The sequence below is a fragment of the Macrotis lagotis genome, chromosome 1, assembly GCF_037893015.1.
Source record: "Macrotis lagotis isolate mMagLag1 chromosome 1, bilby.v1.9.chrom.fasta, whole genome shotgun sequence".
Lineage (NCBI taxonomy): Eukaryota > Metazoa > Chordata > Mammalia > Peramelemorphia > Peramelidae > Macrotis > Macrotis lagotis.
Genome location: NC_133658.1, coordinates 704,245,120 through 704,261,097, shown reverse-complemented (window position 1 = coordinate 704,261,097; position 15,978 = coordinate 704,245,120). Strand labels below are relative to the sequence as shown.

Below are 15,978 nucleotides of genomic sequence, written 5' to 3'. Positions count from 1 at the left end.
ATTTTTGACTTCTAATACAGCCCCTTTTCAAAGGAAGGAAGGGTTTGTGATAATGCTTTAGAGAATTCTACCTTGGTCTTTCTAGGCTAGGTTTTTTAATAGTGAGAGGCAGTTTCTCTCTTTATTGTCCCCCCTTTATAATATCCTTGTGACCTTATAAGATCATTGATCTAGCATTGCAAGGGATCTCAGAGATCATCTAGTCCAACACCATTCTTTCCTTGTTCCCATTTTACAGATGAGTACTCTGAGGTGTAAGTAGTGACTTAGTCAAAGTAACACAGGTAATGTACATCAGGAGTGGGTTCTCTGATTCCACAATTATTATATTTCCACTGTGAACCTGTCTAGATGTGACCCATACTCAGGATTAAAAGGGAAATCAGTTATTCATGTTCGCCTCCTTGGAATGACCTATACAACTTCCCTAACTTCATGAGAGCTTATGTATTTATAGGTGGAAGCTGCTTCCTTGGAAGCTGCTCCATACGTGTGGGTGTGAGTGTGGGTTTGTGGGATAAACCAGATTTCAGCCATTTGGTCTATTCTGGCTACAGCATTTCATGAGGAGACAAATAGATCTTCCCCTTGCATCTGGGAATGAGTGTTGTCTCTGCCTTCTGAGCCCTAAAAGGAAAAAAACCCAGCTCATTACAGTAAAATCTCCAGGCCAAATCTGTGTCCACGGCAACAGTGTCAATGATAGATCCTCACAAGGGTGGCCTTGTGGTTGCTGGAAAATTACCTAGTCTTGAGTAAATCCTTTGGTTCCTTGAAAAAAATCAGGCAATCCATGTGTTTCCAATTGATGGTGTCAGCTATTGGCAAGAGGGATCATGTCATTACATTCACTTTTAAAATTTATTCCACAGAACTTAAAACTCTCAGCACAATCATATAGTCCAATGGACTTTTCCTACTCATGGGTTTTGATCACTCTTTTCTTGGATTTGGAAACCTAGATTATCACAGTAGTAATGCTAAACATGGCTATGAACAGGAGGAGCTGCTCTTACAAGTCAGGAATTGTTTCTTAAAACAACATAAGTATAAAATTCAAATCTAATCATTACCTGATAATTTTGAGATTTAGCATCATCACATATATTATAAACATCTAATATTTGGTGGACTAGGTGGAGATATATATGTGTGTGTGTATATATCGTAGATAAATAATATTGTAGAGGGAGTTTGATCAGATACTACCTATGTGATAAGGAAGTCATCTACCTCAGTTTCCTCGTTTCCTCATCAATAATGATAATGATAGAACCTAAATTCCATTGTTGTGGTGAAGATCAAATGAGATAATATGTATATATATATATATATATATATATATATATATATACACATAAATCCTTTGAAAACCATGAGTACTATATAAGTTCTAGCATTATTATTGCAAATATTATTATATTGTTAAAGAAAATCCTTTTGTAGGAATTATGTTCCCTTAAAAAGAAAAGATTAGATACTTTAGACAATTTAAATTTCAGTATGCCTTGCTTCAGGATGCCCTGAAGTCTTAAACTTGGGCCATTTCATGATGAATAGAGGGCTGGCTAGGAATCAGGAAGACATGTTCAAGCCATGCCTCTGACAGATCACTATGGGATTATGTGAGAAGTTATTCTTAGTATCTCACCAAAATTAAAAAATATAGAGTTGGCAATCTGCAGCATTAAAGAGAGTACCATACCCAGGAATTCCCCTTCCAAAGAAAAACAACAATTCCAGATACAAACAACAATGAACTTTTCTTAAATAATGCTTTTATGTCCATTGTGTTTTTCCTACCATTGGGAGCTTTTATGAGATACTCAGATCAATTATTCCAGTCTTTCTATTTTCTCGCAGACAGTTTGATTTTATTTGTTCTCTCTAGCCAAGTACTTCTTTCTGACATAGAATCTGGGATTTAAATTTCATAGAAGTTGACACAGAAATAGCATTTTAACTTGAATTCAATTAAACAAACATTTATTTACTCTGCCTGAGAACATATATCAAGGCCTAACAAAACAGGTTACCAAATCCTGCATCAATCCAAAGCAAACTTGGAATTCCATCCTCTTATATGGTATCAAAAGATATATGTAAACACAATTTAACTTAAATATCTCAGCCCCCTAATTGGTAACCAGCCCTTAGAATATAATTTATTGAAGTGGATACAAGAGCATACCCTTATTTTCCCAGAAAGGACCAAAGGGGTTGAGACATTTACATGAATATTTTAAAGACGTTGACATGGATTTTATTCTTCACTCCCCTCCTCCTTCCCTCCATTAGTCTGACAGAGAAAAACACTGCTTTAGGAAGTGGGTCATATGGATATAGAGATGATTAGTTGACAGTCCTGACAAGCCATGGTTCTGGTCCGAATACCACTGAAATAGAAAAGGAAGAAACTCATTTTATTCCAGAAAATATTCATTTTTAATTTTTTTCCTTCTCTTGGTAAAAAGAAGCATTTTGACTACTTTCATACCATTTTCATCATAACAATAATAATGCTAATAACATCTCATATTTATATAGCTCTTCAGTTTTTTCAAAGTACTTTCCCAAAACAATAGAAAATATTAACAAATTATTTATAAGTAAGTCAGTCTAGTAAAATTCTCAGTAGCTCTTTTAAACCTTAATAAATTACTTTTACATTCTTTAAATAATAATTTTACCATTTTGAATCTATAAATATTAGGTTTTTCCTAGTTGGAAGAAATGTAAATCTAATATAACTGTCAATCATTCTATAAATTTATGAGACTTAAAGAAATTGTGTCTTGAGGTAACCGTAACTCAAACTTTAATGAGGATAAAATTAAATTATATCCATGTTTCCAGTGAATAAAATGAACAAGAGTTTCGTAAATCTGTACTATGCTTATGTTACAGAGCCATAGCAAGGATGAGGTCACTGAGGCTTTGTCCCATTGCACCAGAACTTAGAAGGTCAAAACTTTTGGACATATACTACTTCAGCACCTAGAAGCCATTATAGTGACTAAAATTCCTACAGTCCTCATCCCCATCTAAATTTGCCTTTATTATTTTTTGTTTTATTTTCAGATCATGAATTATAAAGTTGATTTGAGGATGGTATTTTTGTTACTTTCCCTGGAAACATTTTGTATTGTTGTTACTTAGACTTAGGTGACTGTGTAAGTTTCGGTTACTTGTCTGCAAAAAAAAAAAAAAAAGATTTCAGAAAGAATCCTCTTTGTCATTAATTAATTATAAATTAGCAGATCAAGATAGAAAATCCTTTTTTTTATGGACCTGTCTTTAACATAGGGAAAACAGGGACAATATTTAGACCTAACACCCTTGCTCAGACTCCATTTCCTCTCTACTTGACTGCTCATTTTCCTTATGTAGCCTTCATTAGCTTTCAACTAGGGTGAGGGTGGCTAAAGCTTTGTGTAGGACACTGAAGTCTCTTGGGGGAGGGGGTCCAGGTGATATAAGTGTTTTCTCCCCCAGCAGTTTGAAAACATGGTTTAATGATCCTTGCTGACCTGTACCACACACCCCTTCTCTCACTTGGCCCCAGGCTACCGCTCTGTGGGTTCTATTACACCTTTTCCAGGGGTGTCTTTCCCAACTCTTTGGTTATTTGAATTGGGATCTCTGGAGAATGGTCCTTCCCCTCTCCCAGCAAGACTGCATTTATATTGGAAATGTCTACATCATCTGCTTTACTTCAGGTGAAAGAATTCTTGTATAAGGTTCTCTGGGCCACTACAGATTGCCTTATCCTTGGTCTCATTTTTATTATTATTGTATTTTTCCTTATATTCTAGTTCTACTTTAAATTTATGGCCAGAAAGAACAGAGTTCAATAAAAAATGAATTTATGTCTCTTTCTAGAACTAAATTTGAATCATGGCTAGACAAGAAAGTAGGAAACAGAAGATCATATGAGGGGTCATTTAGCCTATTTCAGTTTTAGCTTTCTCATCTGCAAAAGTGGCAATAATATTTCCTGTCCTTCCTAACTAATATGGTCAAATTATGTAACCACAAAGAAAACTTATAAGAGTAAGACATGGTGATATGTATGATGTACAAAGGTTTCAGGTGAACCAGGAGCTGGATAGTTCTGAGGGAATGGAAATATTGGCCTGGGATACCCTGTGAAGTTTTCTTCCTAAGTGTTCCTTCTTCTCAATTCAGAATATACTTCCTATCTGAGCCATACTTTGTGATATCAGATAACAGTTATCCCATATTCTCTAATCATTTTGTAAGTATAGTATTTGGTTTTCCACCTTATTGAGGGATTACTAATATTGAGTTTAATAGCTCAGTATGGTTAAAAGCATACACTACTAGATAACTGATGAGCTGGGATTTATTTCTAATATAACTAACTCATTATATGACCTTATGTGAATCATTGCCACTTTGAGATAGTTGACCAAATGTAAAATATTGTATGAAAATAATAGAAGCTTATCATGTTAGTGTTGAAAAAAGTCTTAGATCTGAGGTCCAGATAGAAGTGACTTGATCAAGTCCTTCAAATCATTTATTGAAAATTAAATAACAAAGTGGAGATTGGAATTTGGTCTTCCAGCCCCAAACCTATTCTTTTTCTATCAGATTTCATTAAATGTTCTGATTTTTGCCTAGGGTCCAAAATCCTAAAACAAATAGTTAAATAATTATGTACCATTGCCTGGAAATCCACTTGTGCATTCACCAGAGCTTTAGCAATCTGTGCTGAGTTCTGAAAATGTACATTATCTGCAAGAGAGAAATTTGAAGTGCTATTAAAACCTGGTAAATATGAGTGGAGTGACAATACACTGCCTGGAAATGAACACCAACAATTATCTAGTCATAGAGATGACACCGTCAGCAGTGAGTAAGCCAACTTCTATATGAAAATGTCCTTGACACCTCTGTACTGACCCTGAGTACAGGCATAGGAGGATGCTTAATGTTGCTCAAACAAAGTGATGCTGGCTCAGTATTTTTATGTATGAGTCTTTCTTAAAACCTCACCATCTGCTGTTCCATGGATGAGAAGATAGTCGACATTTTTGAAATATTCTGCCCTTGCCATCACTGTAGAATTCTGAAAAAGAAAGAATATTATCTACTCTGTGGCTGCAAGTTCTAAGACATTGTATCCATAGAAAGGCACCTAAATTAGCAATCAGAGGACCAGATACTATGATTGGAATTATTTATTACATTGACTGAATAACATTTAAGAATTTAGGTATCACTTTTCATCCCCTCTTAAATGACCTCAATTAAAATAAAATATTCTTAGCTTGTAAAATTACAAGAGTAGCAAGGTACAGATGAAGACATTCATTTTTGGACATGACCAGTTCAAGAATTTGCTGCTTGAGTAGGTATATTTCTATGAATGTTTTATTTTTCCTTTTTTTTATTATTGTTCAGAGGAATGGGGAGAGGAGAGGGAGAAAAAATTAATGCTTGTAAAAATACTGTGATAATGAAATCAGTAACTCTTAATAAAACCAAAGATCTGGTCAAATCATACCTCTACTCAAAAATAATCAGTGGTTCCCAATTATTTGAGTAAATTCCAAGTGTTCTGTTCCATATTCAAGGCCTTCCACAATCTGGCACCTTTCCATTTTACCAGTCTTATCTCATATTAGTACCTTCTATTACTAACATGGCCCAACATAACTTGCATATAGTCTGTCTCCTGAATATTTTCATATCTATGCCTTTCCCGTATTCCAGTTGATGATATTTGTCTTTCATTCTTGAAGAAGACCATGACATCAGGAAGGTGATGTCATGACAAGTACAAGAACTGTATTTAAGTGAAGGGTGCTAAGTCTAAAGGTGCTAACTTTCTCCTCCAAGCCATCTGGATCAAGTGGACAGATATGAATCAGGACAACTGGAGAGGACCCTGAATGCTAGGCAAGCAGGGTTAATTGACTTTCCCAAGGTCACACAAATAGTAAGTGGCAGGAGTCTGAGGGATTTGAACTCTCACCCTCCTGACTCCAACACCAGTGATCTATCCACCTTGTCACTCATGTACCCTTCACATTTTATTACATGTCATTAACTAGATTGTCATTTCCTCTTCTTTGACTGTTGAATTTCTAGTTATGTTTTATAGTCAAATTCAATACTATAAATTCCATGAAGCCCATGAATGCATGGAATATCTTTGTTTTTTTTTGTTAATTATCTTCCTTTTATCTTACAATTCTCTAATGTCCTTTTTATGTAATATTCTATGGTATAGCATCTCTGTTCTTGTCTTCTCCTCCTACTAGGATGTAAGTTCTATGTGGGTAGAGACTCTTGTATCCCTCTGTATTTTTCCTTTCCTGTCCAGCACTCACACATGCAGAAAGTGCTTAATGGTAGTAAGGTGATTAATAAATGTTTATTGACTGAATGTTAACTATAGATATAAGCAACATCTTGACAATTTATATTTGGAATAGAGGCAGAAGGTACCACAAAAAAGGAAAAATATTTAAATTCCATTTAATTAGTTACAATAGCCAGCCATTATAGTAAGGAACAGTATTTTCTTTGGCAACATTACAAGTGACAGAGAGTCAGGATCTTTCTTAGTTGTTCTGAGTTTAAAATTTCCCTAAAATTCTATAATATATACAAAATAAAAATCAGAGAATGAAGAAAATATAAAATTCTTACTTTATAGTGCTCAAGATTATCTGACTTTGTGGGAAGACCCATGAAGCGTTCAGTGTAGATAGATGCTGAAATACATTTTCAAAAGTTTATAGATTCACATGCTACTTTATTTTACAGTAAGCCCAAACCCACCCCATTCTATCAAATTATTTTGGTTGAAATTTGGAACTTTTTTTCTAACCATGCTCCAAGAGTCATATAACTTTCGGGGCGGCTAGGTGGCACAGTGGATAAAGCACTGGCCTTGGAGTCAGGAGTATCAGGGTTCAAATCCGACCTCAGACACTTAATAATTACCTAGCCGTGTGGCCTTGGGCAAGCCACTTAACCCCATTGCCTTGAAAAAAAATCTAAAAAAAAATCACAGGCGTATCTGGGTTCAAATCAAGAGTCACATAACTTCATTGGAGCCTCTGTGAGGAGGAGCTTCCCCTGTTGGACCAAAATAAGTAGTCTTTTATTCCTACTAAAGTGGACAGACAGAAAGAGTGGGCAGTCTATTCAATATCTTGGAAGTTTTTTTGTTGCAATAGAAAGGGGTCGACTTCAAGTTCCAGCTTTTCTAAAGTCATGTACAACCTAAATGAAAAGAAATGGGTTGTCATAAGGAAGAATGACATCTCTAAGATAGCATTCTCAAAAAAATATCCAAAGGGAGATCTTGGTTATTCTTTTTTGAGAAAATCCCTTGAAACCATGGAACTGTTGTTTCCTTTTTTACTGTCTTTCTTCAATACTTCAGTCCTCCCCTTCCTTACCATTTCTCACCCTCCCCAGGGGAAGAAAAGACAGCTATTTGACTAATTTCTTAAATTAATTCAACTCACTTAATCCATCCTACTTGAATTTTGACATTTTTAAAAACTGTATGTGGAAGGTACAACTCTGCAATAAAATCAATGCCTTTAATTCCTGGAGCTATTGAGTTGGTACCTTCAAATTGTATAAGGAAGATTCAATGACATTGAAGCCCTGGGGCTTCATTTATACCAGATGTGCTTGGAAGTTTGTTATGATTGCAATGTGGTAGCATGTAAAGTTATGGACTTGATTCAGTTTTTAAAGATTAGGTTCAAAAGTAGTACAAGGCATTTCAGAGAAAATAAGAACTATGAATATATAAATGAGAATTCACTCAAGACAAAACATTTCCATTATTGTAATGATTTAGGTAAACAGATGCATTTGTGGATTCTTATTTCCTGTTCATGATGGGGATAAAATTTGGCTGTATATTTTGCTTTATTTTTTTAGTATCTTTATATACAGGGTGATTTTGTACTAAATTATCTCCAACTTAACATTTATAAGATGCTTCCATACCATAATATTCCCAGCTGGACACTGGAGCCACTGCTATTCCACATTTGAATAGACCACTTCCAGATCCAAGAGCCAATGAAGATACATATCCACCATAGGACTGGAAAGAAATTAATCAAAGTTAGCACCATGTTGACCTTTTTTTTGGGCAAGCATTTGCTGCTAAAAAGGGGAGAAGTTTGAAATTGTGGGTGTAGGTCTATTAAAATAGAACCTCTTAAAATAAGATAGGAGTAGTTAAAAGAGCTATGAACAATAGTAATAGGAAAAGTTTTATTTTTCTCTTCTGAATTGTTCTCTTTCCAATACTATCCTGCAATGACCCCATTACAAGAAAAAAAAATTATTTTACTTGAAGTAATTACAAAAAGAAAAGCAACTAGGTGGAGCAGAGGATGGAGCACTGCTCTGGCGTCAGGGGGGGTCTGAATTCAAATTTGAGCACAGACATTTAATACTTACTATGTGACCTTAGGCAAGCCACTTAACCCCAATTGCCTGGCAAAAACGAAACCAAAAAAACTACAAAAAGTAATAAAACCATACTCCTAAGGAAAAATATAAATACAACTCCATAGTTTGCAAAAGCCATAAGGGGCAGTTTAGTCCTCCCTTTGATCCTCTCCAATTAGCAAACCTGATCAAAAGAAGAAAAGGAGGTGGGAAAGTACTTCTTGATTATGTCACAATCAAGTACATTTCTGGATGCAAAAGAACAAGTGTGTTCAAGTGTCTTACTAAATTCAACAATTGACTGAGGCATCTTTTGGACAATCTGTATTTTAAGCTCCTGAAAAAATGATCTGGAAACTGAGACTGCAAATGAATGAAATAATACTTATTATCATTAAGACCTTTACTCTATTTTCAATTCCAGAAAAATGTCTTCAAGGGGTGAATGGTTATAGAACATGCTCATTAGCAAAAATCCACCTCAATTAAAAAAAAGGCCATCTAGAATATTGTATTACCAGCTCCTGCCTAAGAAGGAAGATACTCTTTAAAATAAGCTTTAAAAGACGAAAATATATTTTTTGTTTTGTGTGTGTGTATTTTTTAAGAGAATGAATTAAGTAGTTTGGAGATCATTTTGGTAAGTGACAATGTTATACCTTTGTCAAGCTTTCATTTGAAATGTAAAAATAATTTGTTCTGATTAGGAGACTAACAACAACTATTTTGGGAACTGAAGTTATTTCACTCTTACTTTTAGCTTCCAATGACTGTAGAATGAGCTTGGATTTTTTATACAAAGTAACCTCTAGAAACCTCATTATTGTTCTTGCTCTTTATTGAAATAGTTCATACTTTCCAAAGAGAAGTAGTGTACCACCTCCCTTCACTTTTATATCTGCAGACTGACTAGAAATTGCAAAGTAAAGGAATACTACTTATCAAGACATTTATTTCAGCCTTTTAGGTCAGAATCTTCTGGAATGATTTCTCACTCACAATGTTAATGATCATATTGATTTTAGATGAAATTTTCAGATTCAACCTAAGGTGAATTAAATAAATTTGATCTGTAGAATGAAAAGTCAAAATTCCCAGAGAGACAGAATGACCACAGATGCACATTTTAAATCTTGCCCAATTTGGAGAAGTAATTCTGTAAGAAGAGATGACTTTTTATGCTCTGTCATGTGGGTGTGCCTCTAAGCAGAGTGGGTACGGGAGGTGAGAAAGAACCCACTTAGCAGAACTGAAATGAGAATTCTAGGATGCTGTCCTTTGCACTTGGAGGCATCTTGCCATTTTGTTTAAAGTATAATTTAAAACATAGTTTCATTTACATAGGAAATCATGTTGAGATTTACAAAGAACTTTATGCGAACAAAGCTTGCACTGAAGTAAACTCAATTGATTGGGGAGGTTAGATGACAATCCAGAGAATAATCTGACTGTTATGTTCTACCCCAGTGGAGGAGGGGAGAGGTATAGTGGCACAGGAAGGAACAGTCAGTCCTCCCCAGAGAGACCATGCTCAGAAATGTTTGGGACAAGGGAAGCAGCTCCAGGATAGAAGGCCAGCATAAAAGAAATCAATTTAAGATGGTAGCAGAGTGACTTTTATATTCTATGCTTCTTGAGCCCTCTATGAGGGTTTGTGGTGACTTTAGGAAGGAAGACTCCCCTATCCCCCAGTGTTAGCATCCCAAAGCAAAAAGATCACCATTTATGTCTCTGTATAGCTATGACATCGGGGTACCTGGGTAGGGCAGAGGATAGAGCACCTTCCTTGGGGTCAGGAAGATCTGAATTAAAATCTGACTTGAGACACTCATCAGGGGTGTGGCTCTGGGAAAGTCATTTAACCCCTTTTTGCCTCAGTTCCTTATCTGTAAAATGGGGACACACTGGAGAAGGAAATGGCAAGTCATTCCTGTATTTGTGCCAAGAAAATTCCATGGAAAAAGGCCATGGAGTTACATAGACTCAGACACAACTAAATGACTTAACAATAAATATGACAAGTAGCTGAACTCTTTCCAATGGTCTTAATAGGTTTAAAAATGCAAAGTCATGAAATCTGTCTTGTTGCATGACCCCCCATTTTCACTGCCGATGATCTCTATTGATCTGAATGACTTTAGATACCAGAAGAGAAAGGAACACATCTTTTGAACAGTTGCTTATTCAACATTATCTGGCCAGACAGGCTTCAATATTAACTACATAAAGCCTCAACTTGACATTCTAAGCCCAATAATTTAAACAGAACCTACACTTGTTCCTCATCTGTCTAATTGACAGTTCTCTAATTGACACTAAACAAACATTATTGTAGTGCTGGGCCAATATTCAGCAGTCAAATAAACTAAATTTAATTGAAAAGTGGTTAGTTCATAGCAATTAGAAGAATTCTCAACATGGGCTCTAACTCTGTCACTTTCTAATGTGTGACATTGAGTCGGGAGTATGTCCTTCTTATTTTTGAGTTTTATTTTCTATAAATTACTCTATAAATCCAGTGGATAAAGCACTGGATTTGAAGTCAAGTAGAATTGAGCTCAAATCTTTCTTTTGATATTGATTATGAGTAAGTGAATCCAATAATTATTTTTAAAGCACTTTCTATGTGTTGGCCACTCTGGTAAGGACAGGTTATACAAACAAATACAAAAAAGTCCCTGATTTTAAAGACTTCACAATCTAATAGAGATACCACACGTTAAAAAAAAAAAGATCTACAAACAAAACATGCAGGATAAATTGGAGATGATCTCAGAGGGAAGACAATAAGATTAAGGAGTGGAAAAGGTTTGCAGAAGGTGAGACTAACTGAGACTGAAGGAAGCCAAGAAATGGGATGAGATAGGAGAGAGCTCCAAGCATGGTGAACAGTCAGTGAAAACTTCCAGAGCTGGGAGGTGGAGACTCATGTTTGAGGAACTGTAATGATCACTGGATCGTAGATTATGTGGAGATACACAAAATATAAAAATGCTAGAATAGCAGAAAGAGGTCTTAAATGAGGGACTTGCAGAGTTGTATATACCAAATGAGATAATATATATACAGGGGTCATTGCAAAACAAATTAATCCCTGTTTAAATGTGAACTTTTTTTTTAAGTTTTTGCAAGGCAATGATGGCTTGCCCAAGGCCACACAGCTAGGTAATTAGTGTCAGGTCAGATTTGAACTCAGGCACACCTGACTCCAGGGCCAGTGCTCTGTCCATTGTGCTACCTAGCTGCAGTGTAAACTTTTTGATTTTTACTGTGAAATTGAAAGGACTGGGCTAAGACGACCATTTAAGGTTCTGGTAGTAACATTCACTGGATTTGCAACATTTGTGAAAAGGTGGGGATGCAAGGAAGCAAGGAGACCAAAGTCAGGAGAGAAAGTATATCAGATATGAGAGAGTCAGTGAAAAGCACCCTAAGACATAGGTATGACCCTTTTTGCAAAACCCCTATCCCCCAATGCCAGTACCCTGGGCCAGAGTAAATACTATTCACCATTTTCAATAAAAATCTTATTTTCTCATTGATCTAGGTAATTGAGGAAAATGTAGCATTTGGATTAATATTTTTCCAGACCAAATTGCTTAAGTAATCACATCTATATAGAAACAGATATTGAGCTGAGAGAAACATAGTTACTGAAGGCTTGGCCCTGAATTAGGTATTGTATAGAATCTAGGAATCCTGGAAACTCTTTGTTCCATGATGCTGGAGTCTAAGGATAATACCTGAGTGAGAATAAGTATCTTGTGCAATGGATGTGTCTTTGGCTCAGGGTCCTGAGGAGGCAACATAACTGCTGTAAAAATATTCTGTTCTATGCTATTTGAAAGAATCTGGAAAACTGAAACTCCTCTGGCAGAGCTGACCCAAGACATCATCTGTCTTAGTAACCTTCTCACCTCTTATGTCATAACTTGTCATCCAGAATTTATGCTATATCTTGGCTGCCCACCCAGACATGTCTCTATATTTTCCCCTTCCTTAGTTTCCTTCCCGCTTAGGGTTTGACTCCAAGCTGGCTTGGAAATGAATCTTATGAATCAACTGGTAACTGATACTGTATTTTCAATCAATCAATTACCAACAAGAGTTTGGTCTCGAGGTATAAATATGAGTTTACATTCTATTAGGAGAATCATTATGTATATTTATAAATATATAAAAATTAATACAAAATAATTTTTGTGTGAGGCAATGACAGTTGAGTGGATCTGGAGAGTCCTCTTGTGGAAGGTGGCATTTGAACTGAATTTTAAAGGAATCTTTTGTTTTTTTGCAAGGTAGTGGGTTAAGTGACTTGCCAGAGGTCACACAGTTAGGTAATTATTAAATGTCTGAGTCCAGATTTGAACTCAGGTACTCCTGATTCCAGGGCCAGTGCTCTATCTACTCAGCCACCTAAATGCCTTACTTTAAAGGAATCTAATATTCTAAGAGGCAGAGACAAATAGGGAATGTAGCTCGGCAAGGGCACAGAGATGGGAAATGGATATTGTATGTGAGGAATAGTAAAAGAGGATACTTTAGAACCATAGAATGCATGAAGGGCTGTAATGTTTAACAAACCTGGAAAGGCAGATTGGATCTGGGTTGTTTAAATTCCAAACAAAGAAGTATATATTTTATATTAGAGGTTAATAGAGATCTTTTGTAATTTATTTAGTCAGGGACTGACAGGGTCAGATTCATACTTTTAGAATATCACATTGATTACTGGAGGAGAAATTGGAGATGGGGAGGACTTGAAGTCAGAAGATTAATTAGTGTTGGTAAGAGACGATTGGTGATTGTATGAAATGTGAGAGATATTGTGGGAGTGGAATTAACAGGATGTGGCAACTGTCTGGATATGTGAGGAGAGAGAAGGAGATTGTGGATATGTGGGGGGAGAGAGAGAGAGAGAGAGAGAGAGAGAGAGAGAGAGAGAGAGACAGAGACAGAGACAGAGACAGAGACACAGAGAGAGAGATAGACAGAGAGACAGACAGAGAGACATTGAGACTGTAAGCCTGGATGATTAGAATGATGGCAATTACCTTGACAGGAATAGGGAAATTTGGAAGAGGGATGTGCTTTGGGGGAAAGATATTAGGTCTGTTTTGGCCATGTTGAGTATGGAGACCTAAAGAGATCCTGTTGTGAATGTCTAATAGATAGTTGTGTTTGATGTATTGTTTCTTCCAAGGTATTTTTTTTTTTTTTTTGGTATAGGGGATGAATCTGTAATGGTGATATTTTAAGTGATGGGCAAATTATTTGTATAGAAAGGTGATCCTAAATCATACCTACTCTCCAAGAGCCTTCTATACCTATATGTTCCTTGAGAAAGATAAGGTAAATGAAGAAATAGAGCTTGTAATTTTTAAAAAGTTTGCTATTATTATTATTTAAAAACCTGGATCAAAAACTCAAGCAATGGAAAATGACTATGATTTCATATAATTGTTACACCTAATATTTGGATGATGAGATAATTTTTCTTTGGGGATTTTTAACATGGATACACAATAAAGAAATTCATTTCTGAAATACTTCACTGGGACACCTCATTTATTACCACATTCCACTTGGTCTAGGTAGTTCACACTTTTCTATTTTAAGAGGGAACAAATAACCAATTTTTGGAGATAACTTTCCCTTCATTCACAATATGAGTAGTTTGGCCTTCTTTTAAGGGTGGAGATTAATTCTGAAAAGTGTTTCAGACTTGATTTCACTCACTCCACATTATGGGCTCCTCCTCCTCTTACAGAAAAGACAGCCAAGAAAAGCAAGCAGAGCAAATAGTTATAAAGTAACAGTCATTAGCTGGTCAGAATACAAGTCCAGCTGAAAGGGGAAGAAAAATTGGAAACTTTCTTGAACAGTAATTAAAATAATTTATGATCAGAAAATCCGAGAATATAACAATATTTTCCATCAATTCTCATTACCTCACCAGCTGTGTCTAACCGCAGGATGTCATTACTTTAGTCAGTGAGCATTTTTTCATACTTGAAACTGTTCTTCAAATATAAGAAACTATCTCTATGACCTACAAATAGGAAATTGAAAGCTACTTATTCCTCTCTTTCTCACACAAATGGGAATTAAGTCTGGTGAAGGAATTTACTTGCCAAAGAAAATATGAGAAAGCCAGGATATGACTGGATTGTGCTGTATATTAAGAAGGTTACATTTGAAAAGTTCACATGCCCAAATACCAAAGGTTAGTGAAAAAAATGAGTGAATAGAGGAAAAAGATGGACACACCAAAAAAAAAAAAAGATATCTAAAATTTAAAAAGAAAAGAAACCTAAATATTCCAAGTCTTCACAATTTTTATAATCTTATCCAATCTTCCCAAAAATATAGTAGAGAGCTGGAAATCATCAGTTAATTTAAGTAGTGGAATTGCTGGTTAATTTTATCACAATTCACAAGAAAGAAATTCATTAGAAAGAAAAAAGGAGGGAAGTCTAAATGATCTAAAGTGACCGTCTCCAAATCCATCCTCCAAAGACTTGCCAAAGTGATTTTCCTACAAGGCAATTCTTAACATGTCACTCCCTTACTCAATAAATTCCAGTGGCTCCTTGTCATCTCTAGGAGGAAATTATCTTCACAACTTGTCCCCAGTATACCTTTCCATCTTAATAACATACTAACCTTCTCCTCTTTTTGTACCTGGTCTTACTGTTCCATGTCTGGAATAGATTCTCCCTTATGTCTAGGTTTTGCAAATCTTGGTTTCTTTCAAGACTCCTTTCAAGGGCTACCTTTTGCATAAAGCCTTTCCTGATTCCCTTAGCCCTGAGTACCACCAACCTCTATCACCATATATATATATATTTATGTCAGTTTTGTATATCTCAACATCTCCTGTAAGCTCCTCAGATGGAGGACTATTTTACTTTTGTATTTGTATATTTAGCATCTGACAGATTGCCTGCTACATGGACACTTAATACATTATTATTGATAGATTTATCAAATAAATAATATTGTTAAATTTTCACGTCATTCTATAGTAGAAAATAATATTAAGGTAACCATACAGAAGATGTTAGAAAATGATTATAGTTACATTGACTATCAGGCACAGGAAATATACAAAACAACTTACCCAGCCCCATATGGCTATTCTCTTTTCATCAATGAAACCCATTTCTATGAATTTTCTAAAGTAAAGGAAACACATGTTAAAATATATATATATATATACACAATATTATAAATTATATCTATTTGAGAGTGAAATAATTTCTAAAGGGTAAATTTTTTTCTTTTTTTTAAAACATGTTCCTTAATGGAGTGTTTATACATGATAGGGATATTAGCTTCACTTTCTACAAGGGGGGGGCAAAAGAATTTCAGGCCCCCTAGTGTCTGTATTTCAAAATAATTTGTAATTCAGTATAATTTCAATATAATGGTTTCCTTCATAATCCTATGAATTTTATTTTATGCATTTAAAGCATACTAAGAAGAGATTCATAGAATTCATTGGTCAATGTCAAG

General features: G+C 35.4%; 1 protein-coding gene across 2 annotated transcripts in view; it reads right to left on the bottom strand.

Moving 5' to 3' along the window:
• Positions 1–1,969: 1,969 nt before the first annotated feature.
• FAP (fibroblast activation protein alpha) overlaps positions 1,970–15,978 on the bottom strand; it is a 90,055-nt gene continuing 76,046 nt past the window's right edge. For both annotated transcript variants that reach the window (XM_074215844.1, XM_074215843.1), the window contains 6 exons: positions 15,584–15,638; positions 8,008–8,107; positions 6,685–6,749; positions 5,023–5,095; positions 4,688–4,761; positions 1,970–2,396 (listed from right to left, as the gene is read on the bottom strand). In XM_074215844.1, coding sequence (XP_074071945.1) covers positions 2,295–2,396; positions 4,688–4,761; positions 5,023–5,095; positions 6,685–6,749; positions 8,008–8,107; positions 15,584–15,638 — 469 coding nt within the window. In that variant the 3' untranslated portion in view covers positions 1,970–2,294. The remainder of the gene's footprint in view (positions 2,397–4,687; positions 4,762–5,022; positions 5,096–6,684; positions 6,750–8,007; positions 8,108–15,583; positions 15,639–15,978) is intronic.